The 12375-nt window shown below is 39.3% G+C and overlaps 1 protein-coding gene across 1 annotated transcript in view; it reads right to left on the minus strand.

The window, feature by feature from the left end:
* Positions 1–2349: 2349 nt before the first annotated feature.
* Positions 2350–12375, minus strand: part of BOK (BCL2 family apoptosis regulator BOK) — a 42789-nt gene continuing 32763 nt past the window's right edge. The window contains exon 5 of the mRNA XM_075201777.1: positions 2350–3445. Coding sequence (XP_075057878.1) covers positions 3320–3445 — 126 coding nt within the window. The 3' untranslated portion in view covers positions 2350–3319. The remainder of the gene's footprint in view (positions 3446–12375) is intronic.

Below are 12375 nucleotides of genomic sequence, written 5' to 3' on the forward strand. Positions count from 1 at the left end.
TCCCAGTCTCATGTGGTCACTCCCACGACCAGATTTACTGTCCCACTTTTATCTGATTATTGATTCACAGATATAAAGTCTAATTTTTACCAAATCCTCTTAGGCCCACATAATTCCTAAGAGATATTAGGCAAGTTTGGTTTTAAAATAACCAAGTTAAAATTGCTGCCTTTGTGAATTAGTCCTCAGTCTTCTAGATGACATTTGATAAAGTCAGATAAATTCGGTCAGCTTGTAACCCATTATTCATTTTAACATGTTAATCGTTCGTAAGAAACACTGTAACATACCTTAAAGTGACTTTCGCCTCAAAATAACTTTCCAAAATCTTCCTTTAAACCATTGTGAGCTACTTTTAAAATTCATTTTTACACCACTCTTTACATTTTAAAACTATTCTCAGGAAATACAGAAAAACATCTTTAAAAATATTTCTCACCATAAGATATGGTATTATATTTTTAAAGCAGACCTATCACGCACAGTACTGTTCCTGTAAATATATATTCTCATGATGAACATCCTGTGACGACATCAAACTGGAGAAAGTTACCAGCTTGTAAAGGTTTTTTGGTTCTGGAAGCTCACATGTGTTAATCGTCACAGGGGCTTCAGGTCCCACAAACAGATAGTTTACATAATTATTGCAGAAAGAACCAATAGGGAGTGACATCGCTTATTGTATCAATAATGGTATATGGGCTAATGATTGTACATTGCAATTGGGATTTTACACATACTGTACAATTGATGATTTTTTGGAATAGTATAATCGACATAAAACAACTCAACCGCACATGAGTTCTTCAAATGGTGACTTCAGTGAGAGAAATGCCATCTATGGAAGACAAGACCTCTTTAGTATCTAGTAAATAAAAGTTACACTGTAGCCTACATGTACCAGGGGGGCTCTGAAAGATTTAAAGTGAACTTTGACCTAATCCATTGAACTCCATATAATTACTGGTAAACACTGCTGCAAATAATAAATACAGCACTCAATCATAAGGGATTATTCAACATTCAATATCAGGGGGTACACAGCAAGAAGGTATTAAGGAAACCCAATCGACAACAGCCAGCTTCTTCTTTACTTACAATGATGGTGGTGGCTGTTCAGCAGAAGCTGTTTTACTAGAACTTGCTTATCTAGTTTCTAAAGCATTTTAATAGCTCTGTGGTTTTGGCCCAGAGAGCCATTATGAGAGTTACAAAAACAGCAACTATCACAATGTTGTTTTTCCACTGAAATGCTGACATTATTGGCTGTTCTGCAGAGAGAGTTTATTGATGAAGTGGAACCTTGATATTCCTTTGAAAATCTCATTAGTTCCATGTGACTGACACTAAAGGTCATGTGACAATGCTGAGCTTTGTAGGATTTGGTGGGTTTTCAGATTTCTTCCTGACCTCTTCTGGCTGAGGCCCAAAATATTTAAATTCCTGAAGCTAATTTGCTTTATGCATATACAAGTCACAGTTACATTATTGCATATTACATTATTTTCTTACTCATTGCAATTACATTAGAAAGTATAAGTGGCTTTCCAGCTGTTGGACAAGTCGACCACAGGGCCTAAGAAATGTAATGGCAAAATGTGACTCACATTTATAAAAATTGTGCTAACAGGTTTATAGATGTCCCCTGTATAGCACCTTGGTTTGAAAATCCAATCAGATTCTAGCTATCATTTATTTAGTACATTCTACAAAATGAAAGCTATAATCTGATTGGTTGCTACAGGCAACATCTCCACTTTTCAAACCTGCCGGAAAACTCTCAGCTTGATACATTTACCCCCAGGTCTGACTTGGTGAAGGACGTGTGTCTTATAAGCACTGAATTTAATGTTGCCAGCACTACCTGTTCTTCTTGAATGTCATGCTCTTCTTTACACTACATCTCCACCCCTTTTTCACATAGAAATTAAAATTTCCTGCTCCCCCTCTATGGCACAGTGCTGTTGTTGCTTATGATTTCATTTACAAAATACTTTCACAAATGCTCGCCATTAACTTCTTTTCATTGACATTCATACATATAAACACCCATAAAGAAAAGTAACAGCTTCCTCATTGATCATAGCAGACAGCTGGTTCATAGCATTCAGTGGTGGTCGCCAGGTGTTTCAAGATACTCCCATTTTTTTATATATCATAGAGAAAAATATATATTTTTTAAATAGATATAATACTAACACAAAGTTTACACACTTTGTAAAAGCTGCATACTATTTTGGATGCCAAATGCAGTAAAATCAGCGAAAAAACTGAACAGTCCTGGGAAAAACAAGACTAGGAGCTCTAATTGTTTGTGGACCTGGGACACTTGCATTTCACACTCGCAAGAAGGTTGTAAATACTTTATTACCACTGAAGCTGCCTCATCCGCAGCTCTTAATCTTCTTCATCATCATCTATTTATATAGCACCACTAATTCAGCAGCGCTCAACTCACCCACATCAGTCCCTGCCCCAATGGAGCTTACAGTCTATATTCCCTAACACACACAGACTAGGGTCAATTTGACAGCAGTCAATTAACCTACTAGTATGTTTTTGGAGTGTGGGAGGAAACACAGAGTAGCTGGAGGAAACCCACACAAAAACGGGGAGAACATACAAACTCCACACAGATAAGGCCCTGGTTGGGAATCTAGCTCCCCATTGATGTGAGGCAGAAGTGCTAACCACTAAGCCACTGGGCTCCCCCAATTGTTCCCCTATTTTATAGTGTTTGAGAACCAGTGCAATGTGTTCATAAAGCCTGAGCATGACATACATATACTACTGCTTACTATCTGCCTAGAATTCTCTTTTATGTCACATTGCAGAAGACAGATCTAGACTAGAGTACCGAGAGCAGTAGTATATTATTGATTATAAAATTACAAAAGAAAATTATATGTAACAGAATTTTTTTTATTTCTCTTTTATGTGCACTGTTGCTTCTTTAATACTGGTGTAGTATATCTAACAGTAACTTAGCCTAATCTCAACTATTTCCACAGTGTATATGTCCACACACACATACTGGTCCAGTTACAGTACAAATGGCTCAAATCAGACAACACTGCTACTTCTGTCTGCAGGAGTTGCTCTGAGACCAGAGAAATAGCACAACACTTTCTGATGTTTCTTTATGAATCAGCATCAGAGCCAAGGTTTCATTCGTGTAAGCACGATGATCCATGATGGGTTCACAGGACACCGACGGTCGGACCAGGACACAGGACACGAAGATGAAGCAATGTCTGGCAGTAAATGACTTGTTCTCAAAGCTGAAAATGCTTCAGGAACATGTAACTATTTCAAGTGTTTATCGCTCACGAAGCAGGAAAAAGATTACCGCCTTCAGGAAGTGACCTAAGTTGCAGGCGCTGGAAACCAACCAATGCGATCGGAGGCCAGGTTCAGAGGCGACGACGCATTTTGTTACATCCGTCTGTAAATCAAAGGAGAAGAAAATTAGGATTCATTCTACTGTTAAAAAAGCTTATAAGCTGGCTGCACATACTGCCAATTATAACGAATATCTGGAGCTGTAGCTACTGGAATTATGGGTGGAATTCAGTGGCTTGGAAAATTATTCAAGACTCTATAAAGTCAACAGATTTGTCTGCATTACAAATGAGCGAGTGAGCAAGTGATTCTAGTAACACACTGCCATTGGGACCTGGCATGATTCACATGTGATACATATATTCTGAGGACTGATCGGACTACAGTGCATAACTACTACGCAACTGCCACTAAATTGAATTGTAAGTGTTTACTACTACTTGTAGTTACTACTTGTAGTTACCTGCTATCCACCATCTCTCTAATTCTTTGATATCATCTGTTTATCTATTTACATACTGATGTGGAGCTTGTACTGCTAGACACAGGATATCAAGATCATCGTTGCCATTGACTACTCACGATCAAGCCTCCTGTAGAACTCTATTGGTAATAAGCAATTACCTGGACACTGATTACAATCCTTCTATTCTTGGTCAGTAGAAGCACTATTATAGCTAGCCACTATATATACATATATATATATATATATATATATATATATATATATATATATATATATATATATATATACATATATATATATATATATATATATATATATATATATTCCTAGTCTCATGATCAGAGATTGAGCGCTGTGTATTGTTTTCCTTTTTGTATTACAAGTGACACTTACACAGATTGTTCCAGACAGTATTTTTATTGTGAACCAGTAGGCTCTTAAAGTAAATGTTCAAACTCATAATTCATTATTTGTCTGCAGATTTTTATTAAAAATAAAAACAGAGAAATGCTGCTTAAGTAAGTAATCAACCCCGTTCTGTGGAAGCTCCATGTTTACACAGATGAAGATATTGCCCTAACAATTGGCTTTTAATTAGCCTCTATCTGTGAATAATTAAAAAAGGTCAGCTATTGGGGATAAAAGACCCACTAATTCAAATAACATTGATCATACTATGAATCTGAGGGAAAGCTGTGAAAAAAGAAGACCAAAGAGCATGCTAAGAAAAGTAAAGATAAAGTTATAGACACACACAAGATAGAAAAAGGCTACAAAGTAATATCCAAGTGCTTGGATATCCCAGTTGAGCACTGGTGTCAATTGTGAGGAAATAGTGCCTCAAAACTCAGCGTCACAGCAAGAAGGAGACTTGTGAGGGAAGCACAGAGCGGCCAACTATCACTGGAGCTACAGAGTTCAGTGGCTGAAGTATCAAGAGCTTTGCATATAACTGCACGTTATGGGAGGGTGGCTGGAAGAAGCCATTACTGAAGAAAAAAACACAACAAAACACAGCTGAAATTTGCTAAAAAAAACAAACAAAAAAAAAACGTGACCAAACTAAAATGTGGCATAAGGTTTGTGGTCAGATAAGACAAAAATGTAGTTTTTTTGTATGGGTGTGGCAGCATCATGTTGTGGGGATGCTCTACTGTCCAGGGAGTGAGGAGTTTGTATGTTCTCCCCATGTTTGCGTGGGTTTCCTCCAGATTCACCGGTTTCCTCCCATACTCCAAAAACATACTTGGGTTAGTTAATTGGCTGCTGACAAACTTATCCCTAGTATGTGTGTCTATCTGTGTATTAGGGAATCCAATGGGGCAGGGATAGATCTGAATGATAAAAATATTCTCTCTACAGCGCTGCAGAATTGGCGGCGCTTTATAAATTAATGGTGATCATGCTTTTTCTCAGTGGGTATTGGGCATCTTGTTAAAATCAGAGGACAGATGGATTATGCAAAGTACTGGGAGATATTACAAGACAACCAACTTTAGCCTGATAGAAAACTAAAGCTTCGGGGAATGTTCACCTTTCAATGGAGCAACGATCCCAAGCCAAGGATAAAGCAACATTGTCATGGTTGAAGAAAAAAATGAATGTTCTACAATGGCCAAATTAAAGTCTAGGAGGTAAATGTATCAAGCTGAGAGTTTTCCGGCAGGTTTGAAAAATGGAGATGTTGCCTATAGCAACCAATAAGATTCTAGCTATCATTTTGTAGTATGCACTAATTAAATGATAGCTAGAATCTGATTGGATCTTCAAACCCGCCGAAAAACTCTCAGCTTGATACATTTACCCCCAGATCTAATTTTAACTGAGAATCTGTGGCATTGTTTGAAAATTGTAGTTCACAAGCGTCACCCAACCAGCCTGAACAACCTGGAGTGAATTCCAAACAGTGTGCAAACCTGTTAGAAATGTACCCCAACGGACTTAAAGCTGTTATTGCAGCAATAGGTGGTTCTTCCAAGTACTAGTCTCCAAGGATTGATTACTTATGCAGGCATCACTTTTTAGTTTTTATTTTAAGAAAACAAAACAGACAAATAATTAATTATGTGTTTGAAAATTTACTTTAACGGTCTACTGGTTCGCTAAAATACTGTCTGAAACAATCTGTGTAAATGTCATTTGTAATGCAGACAAATTTGTTTACTTTTTAGGCGGTTGAATAATTAGGCAGGCCACTGTAGGGTTAATATTTCTGATGGGAGCCCAGCAGATGGGTATTAATAAAGAATCAGTGATCAATCTAAAAAAATAAGCAATGTGATTTAGATAATTTTTAGAGGAATACTTAGACTTTTAGTAATACTACTTTTGAAAATTTTGTTAATATATTTTTGTCTGTTTTTTACAGCATTACATTACATTACACAAAAGGGGAAGATTGTTGTGAGCACTGTAATACAATTCAGTAGATTTGAATACACTCAAAATCTAGAAATTATCTGTATTCTTTTAAAAATATTTACTGTATTTTGTAGCCATATTCTGGGAACACAGCATAATGTCTCCTGTAGAGAAGTTATTATGGCTAGCCTCATCAGAGCAGCTTTCAATGAAGCTGAAATAGAAGCCAAGTAATCTTATCCTTATCAGGAAAGAAAGCCGAGATTGGAGTTCTTTTTCCAATGAATTCTTGGTATTTGAGCTGCGTCACAGACCTTTTAATCCAGATTAAGAGTTATTTTAACTGGATGTTCATTACTAAAAGATGGTGTGATGCTACTTTTCATATGTTTTCTTTGGACTCATTCTTAAGTCAAACAGAGGCAAGTGAAGAAAGACATACATTCAGAATAGAACAATAAACACATAATCAGGGTACAAGGTATCAGAATGTATAGCTTTGTATGGTGTCTCTCACACAGCGGATGTTAGTTTTTAAAACAAATTTTTAACGTCAATATGAAACTTATGAACAGTTTTTTTTAAACTGATTGCAATGTCAAGTGTGTCAAGAAGCTTTAAAAATAATTTTGATACTATGATTTCAGCCTTAATGTACACTGATACACAGGAAACAAATAATTTTATTAACATCATTGTCACAAATTAGTCTAGAACTGTTGAACTGTAACAAGCACTGTTTAATTATTTTTTAAAACAGCTTGTGAAGACATCTGATCACCAGTTATCGAATTTGCCATTACTTTTTCAATATTTTAAGCAACGGTCAATAAAGTACAAACAGTTTTCAAAATGAAACAATATCACAAAGGAACCACAACTAAATAAGTGCTTATACCTTGTACAGAATGATTTAAATCAGTAGCCCATGGGGAGTAGGTACAACATCAGTCCAGGTTACTGAACAGGACATACTAATCAATGTTTATTTTTTTTGAAGGGAGAAATAAAAAAGATGAAACAACCAACAAAGGCAATAATCCAACAAAGAGACAACTATAGACATATTTAACACTTTAGTGAATGTATACCTTAGTCACTCATTATTATGTTATATGAGAAAGTAACTGAAAGATACAGTCATTCAAGAGTGAAAAAAAATACTGCAGTATTTGTTTATGAATATGTGTATTTAGCTACAACTTGCCGGTTACTATGATGCTATTATTAGCCTGACGTATATAGTAGGCAATGTACAGATGCAGTGACAGATCTACGTGGGAGGTAAATGACTAGAATAGGCGCCAGACTGGGTGTGTGTCAAAGTAGTGAGTGGCTGAGTGAGATAACTAGTAACTGAGCCAACCAAGCAATATAATTAATAGCATGCGAAGTATGGCAGCCTGAGCAGAGCACTCCATGCCGAACTTACTGCTATGATCAAGCTGTATCGATCATTAAACAAGATGGTTCATACTTACCTTCCAAAGAATTCTCCTCCGCTCAGCAATGTTGCCAAAGCTCAAAAAACTCAGCCGTACCCACATTTTGGGCATACTTTTTCAGGTATCACCTGACATCTGCATCCTCACAAGATGACAGATCCCTATGAATCCCTGAAGAGGAAGACTTAGCGCTGGGTGCTGACAACATCTATAATCTATAAAGCTTAAAGACCTGTATTCTGATATAGAAGCTTTATTAACAAAACTCTAGACACAAACATGCTGGAGAGCGACTGGCTGTATTTGTTGAGTCATGTGGGGAGATGCAAACTGGCAGCTTTAAACTACACTCCCAGTTGTACTCTGTACTGAACAGCAAAATGATGCTGATTATAGAGTAATAACCTCCATTTAATGGGTATACCGCAGTCTGTTACTAACTTGGAGCAGTACTTAAACAGTTTTTCATTCCATCCTCCATGAGATGGATGCTGATAGATTAGACCACACCCAACGAGCACTGTGAAGACCATTGTCTACCTTGGCACCCCCATGAGCCACTACCCTCCAGCTATATTATCTATATATCTAAGGAAGCCATATTCACTAAGCTTAAGCCATGGTATAATTACACAGTCCAGGGAGCTCTCACGTTTATTCTGATATTTCTCCTACCACAATGGTTAGAAGAACCTTCTTAAGCCCCTATCACTGATGTCCTTCATGATAGACAGATCCTGTACCAGTGGTGAGTCCTGTTCCCACTCATTCTTCATCTCATCGGACAGCTGATTTTTCTTTAGGATCTTAAGGATCAATATAATTTTTTTCACTTACTTTGCAACACTGAATTGCCATTAAAATATTTACCAATTTCCTGCTCCCAGAATGGGCAAATATCAATAGTTCATGAGTATTATTATTATCCTTTATTTATAAGGGACCACAAGATTTCCACAACGCTGTGCTGAATACAAACAGTTGACCATACAGTGTAAAACAGTACAGAACAATAAACAAGTAAAACCAAGACTCCAATAGGTTCAAGCATAGCTAGTGCAGTGAAATTGGAGGAGAAGAAATGGTCAAGAGACAGGGGGGAAGAGGACCTTGCTCATAAGAGCTTGCACACTAGAGGGAGGGCAAGCAGACTGCAGGCATGAGGGGGAGTCAGTGGAGGGAATCAAGTGCAAGACGAATTTCACATTTTCACATGATGAGTGTATGGATAATGATTTTTATGGCATCCTGACATAGGAAGGGCCAGATGCGGGCGATGTTGCATAGTTGGAAGCGACAGGATTGGGCAAGAGATTGAATGTGGCGGCAAAAGAGGGGGAGGAGTCAAGCTTGACACCCAAGCAGCGGAGTTGAGGACCAGGAGAGATGGTAATATTGTTAACAGTGATAGAGCAGGACAATAAGTTCTGTTTTGGCAATGTTGATTTTATTAAAATGTGAGGACATCCAAGAGGAGATGATGGTAAGGCAGTCAGATACATGAGTGGGGGGGGGGGGGGGGATCAGAAGAAGAGATGTAGATTTGAATGTCAAAGGTGATACTGGACACTGAACAAAGTATGATTGCAAAAAGTTGCTGTAGTATTCTTGGCCTTTCAATCCTTCCAGATGCCCAATTTTTACCAAAGCTGCTGCAGCCTGAAATTATCTACATAACTTTTTCGTGCTCATATGGGATGTTAGACTGCTACATGTCGGATTTGGTTATCTAACCAGTTTCATATCTACAAAATGACTGCATTTTTGCTAAAGGATATGAAGTTTATTACTCCTGACTGACACTTCAGCAACAAGTTTTATGCATTATATTTGTATGCTAGTTCTTCTCATTTTGGAACTAGACATTTCTGCACTATGTTGAAGATGCGGGACCCTGAGTGGCGTTTAATGGGACTATCCTAGCCTTGCAGTGAAATTCAAGGGAGTTTACAATCTAAAGGGGAGGGGGAGACTGACAGGAAACATAACGTGGGGAGACAAGGTGATGGGACTGGAATTCTGAAGGGAGAGATGAACAAGACTGGGTAGCAGACGCGGGCTGGCAAGTTTAAGCCCGGGGGCGCACAGGCGGCCGCATCACATGACACACGGCCGCGTAATTGATAACGTGGCCGCATCGCGGCCCTAACAGAGGTTGGACTGAGCAGCCCCGGCCCAGCCCGCCCCGGCTGGGTAGTAAGAAGAATGGAGGAAGAATGAGGGGGAGATATAGTATGGTTAGTGAAGAGGGGTAGGCTTTCCTGAACATATGGGTTTTAAGATCATTTGAAATTTAGCAGGCTAGGAGGTAGCCTGATAAAACAAGGGAGATCGTTCCAGAGAAGAGGGACAGCACAGGAGAAATGTTGAATGCAAGAGTGAGACGTGGTAACCAGATAGGAGGTGAGGCAGTGGTCGTTGGTTGAGAGGGTGAGAAGGAGTATGATTGAGATGAGGTTGAAGAGTTAAGGAGCAGTGGAGTTAGAGAGAGATTTGTAGATGAGGGAGAGGAGTTTAAAGAGGATTTTGAAGCGGAAAGATAGCCAGTGGAATGCTTGACAGAGAGGGGTGGCAGAAGTAGACCGGCAAGAGAGGAAGATTAGTCAGGCTGCAGCATTGAGTAAGGACTGAAGAGGAGCGAGACGGTTGTGGGGGAGGCCAGGAAAGAGGAGGTTGCAGTAATCAAGACAGAGATGATCAGATAATTGATGAGAGTTTTGGTGGCATCAATGGAGAAGAAGGGTCTGATCTGGGCAATATTGCTGGGATGGAAGCAGCAGGATTGGGCAAGGGATTGGAATGTGGTGGGGGGGGGGGTGAAGGAGAGGGTGCAGTCATGGATGACACCCAGGCATCGAACTTGGGGAGAAAAGGTGATCTTGGTATTACCAAGAGAGATGGAGAGGATGAGGTGGATGAGTATCTTGAGTGAGGGAAGACTATAAGTTCAGGTTTACCTATACTTAGTTTAAGGAAATGTTGGGACATCCAGGATGAAATGTCAGAGAGGCAGTAGGACACCTTAGTGAGAAGAGAAGGGGAGAGGTCAGGAGAAGAGAGGTAGATTTGGGTGTCATCGGTATAGAGGTTGTACTGGAGGATCCCCCGCTGAAGAAGTGTATAAAGAAAAGTGCAGGGGGCCAAGGGTGGAACCCTGAGGGACTCCTACAGAAAGTGGGGAAGATGATGAGGAGGAGCCAGAGGTAGAAACAGAAAAAGAGTGGTTAGAGAGATAGGAGGTGAACCAAGAGAGGACAGTGTCAGAAAGGCCAATGGTAAGGAAGATGTGCAGCAGGAGAGGGTGATCAACTGTGTTGAGGGCTGCAGATAGGTCCAAGAGGATGAGAAGGGAGTAGTGGCCTTGAGATTTGGCAGATAGAAGATCGTTAGTGGCTTTAGTGGAGTGAGGGGGTGGAAACCAGATTGGAGAGGATCGAGGAGGGAGTTATCAGTAATTAATGTGACAGCTGTAGACTAGCTGTTCGAGCAATTTAGAAGCGAAAGAAAGGAGAGAGATGGGGCGGTAATTGTACAGGGCGGTGGAATACAGTTTTTTAAGAATGGGCGAGACCAGAGCATTTTTTGAAGGAAGAGGGCAAAATTCAAGAGGAGAAGGACAAGTTGAAGAGGTGAGCTAGGATCTAAAGAGGTGGGAGGGAATGGGATCAAGAGGGCAGAAAGGCCAATGGTGTGGGGGAGAGGGGAGAGGACACAAGTAGAGAACGGACTTCTTCACTCGAGCTGGGGCGGTAAGAGCACAAAGGATGATGGTTGGAGGAGGGATATGAGAGAAGTGTGAGGAGGAGATGTCGATCTTCATGGCATCCAAAGCTTTCAATGAAACAGACTAACAAAAAAATGCATGATCTCACTGTACTTCGCATAGAAATTAATAGTTTGGTATCAATATAAGAACTGTTATTTTTAGTGAATTTTGACTATGACACTTCTTTACCCTCCCTTCCCCTTCTCCCTTACCTGTTATCAATCCAAGCTTAACAATATAAAAATGACAAACTGGCATTGTTTTTCTATCTCATATTTGTATTGTTACATTATTGTCAAGTTATTGAACAGTTTGTACTACCAATTTATACTGTTTCTACAAGTGTCATTTCAAAATAAAAAGTGAAAAATAAAATAAAGCATACATTTGGCCCTCAGGCAATATGCAATACTGCATTCAGCTATGGCTCTCTATCTTAATCCTACAGCTAGGGTTTGAGCAGGTGTCTCCTCTCTGAGTGTTTTCCATTAAATATGGCACGTGACAAGGTTATAATATCATTTTTGCTCTGTGTCTAGAGCAGAAAGTGAGATTGAATTCAGATATGTGAGGCACAAAAGTGAGATCAGAAAGCATCCAAATTGCATTATTTGCAGATGACACCATTTTTACACCAATAATGACACTTCCTAAGCTCTACAAATTTAGGGCCTTATTTAGCGATGAACATAAATCAATATGCAGCTCATATGAAATGTGCTTGTATTAAGAGTTAATGTAAAATACAGCTGCAGCCCTGGAAAGGTGGATCAGAGGCATTCATGTGTAAGAATAGCACAGTAATGGTGTGCACACATAAGTGCAGCATGCCCCCCTTACAGTCTTGGCTTTTGTGGTTCTGCATTATTGGTACAGTAAAAACCTCCTGCCTGCAGTGTTGCTGTATGCTGAATTTTTGCTATTCCAGCAATGTGACAGTTAACTTCATCCTTCAACCAGTAATGAGTGCACCTGTGCTGTGGTTTTATAAATCT

The sequence above is a fragment of the Mixophyes fleayi genome, chromosome 3 (assembly GCF_038048845.1).
Source record: "Mixophyes fleayi isolate aMixFle1 chromosome 3, aMixFle1.hap1, whole genome shotgun sequence".
NCBI lineage: Eukaryota > Metazoa > Chordata > Amphibia > Anura > Limnodynastidae > Mixophyes > Mixophyes fleayi.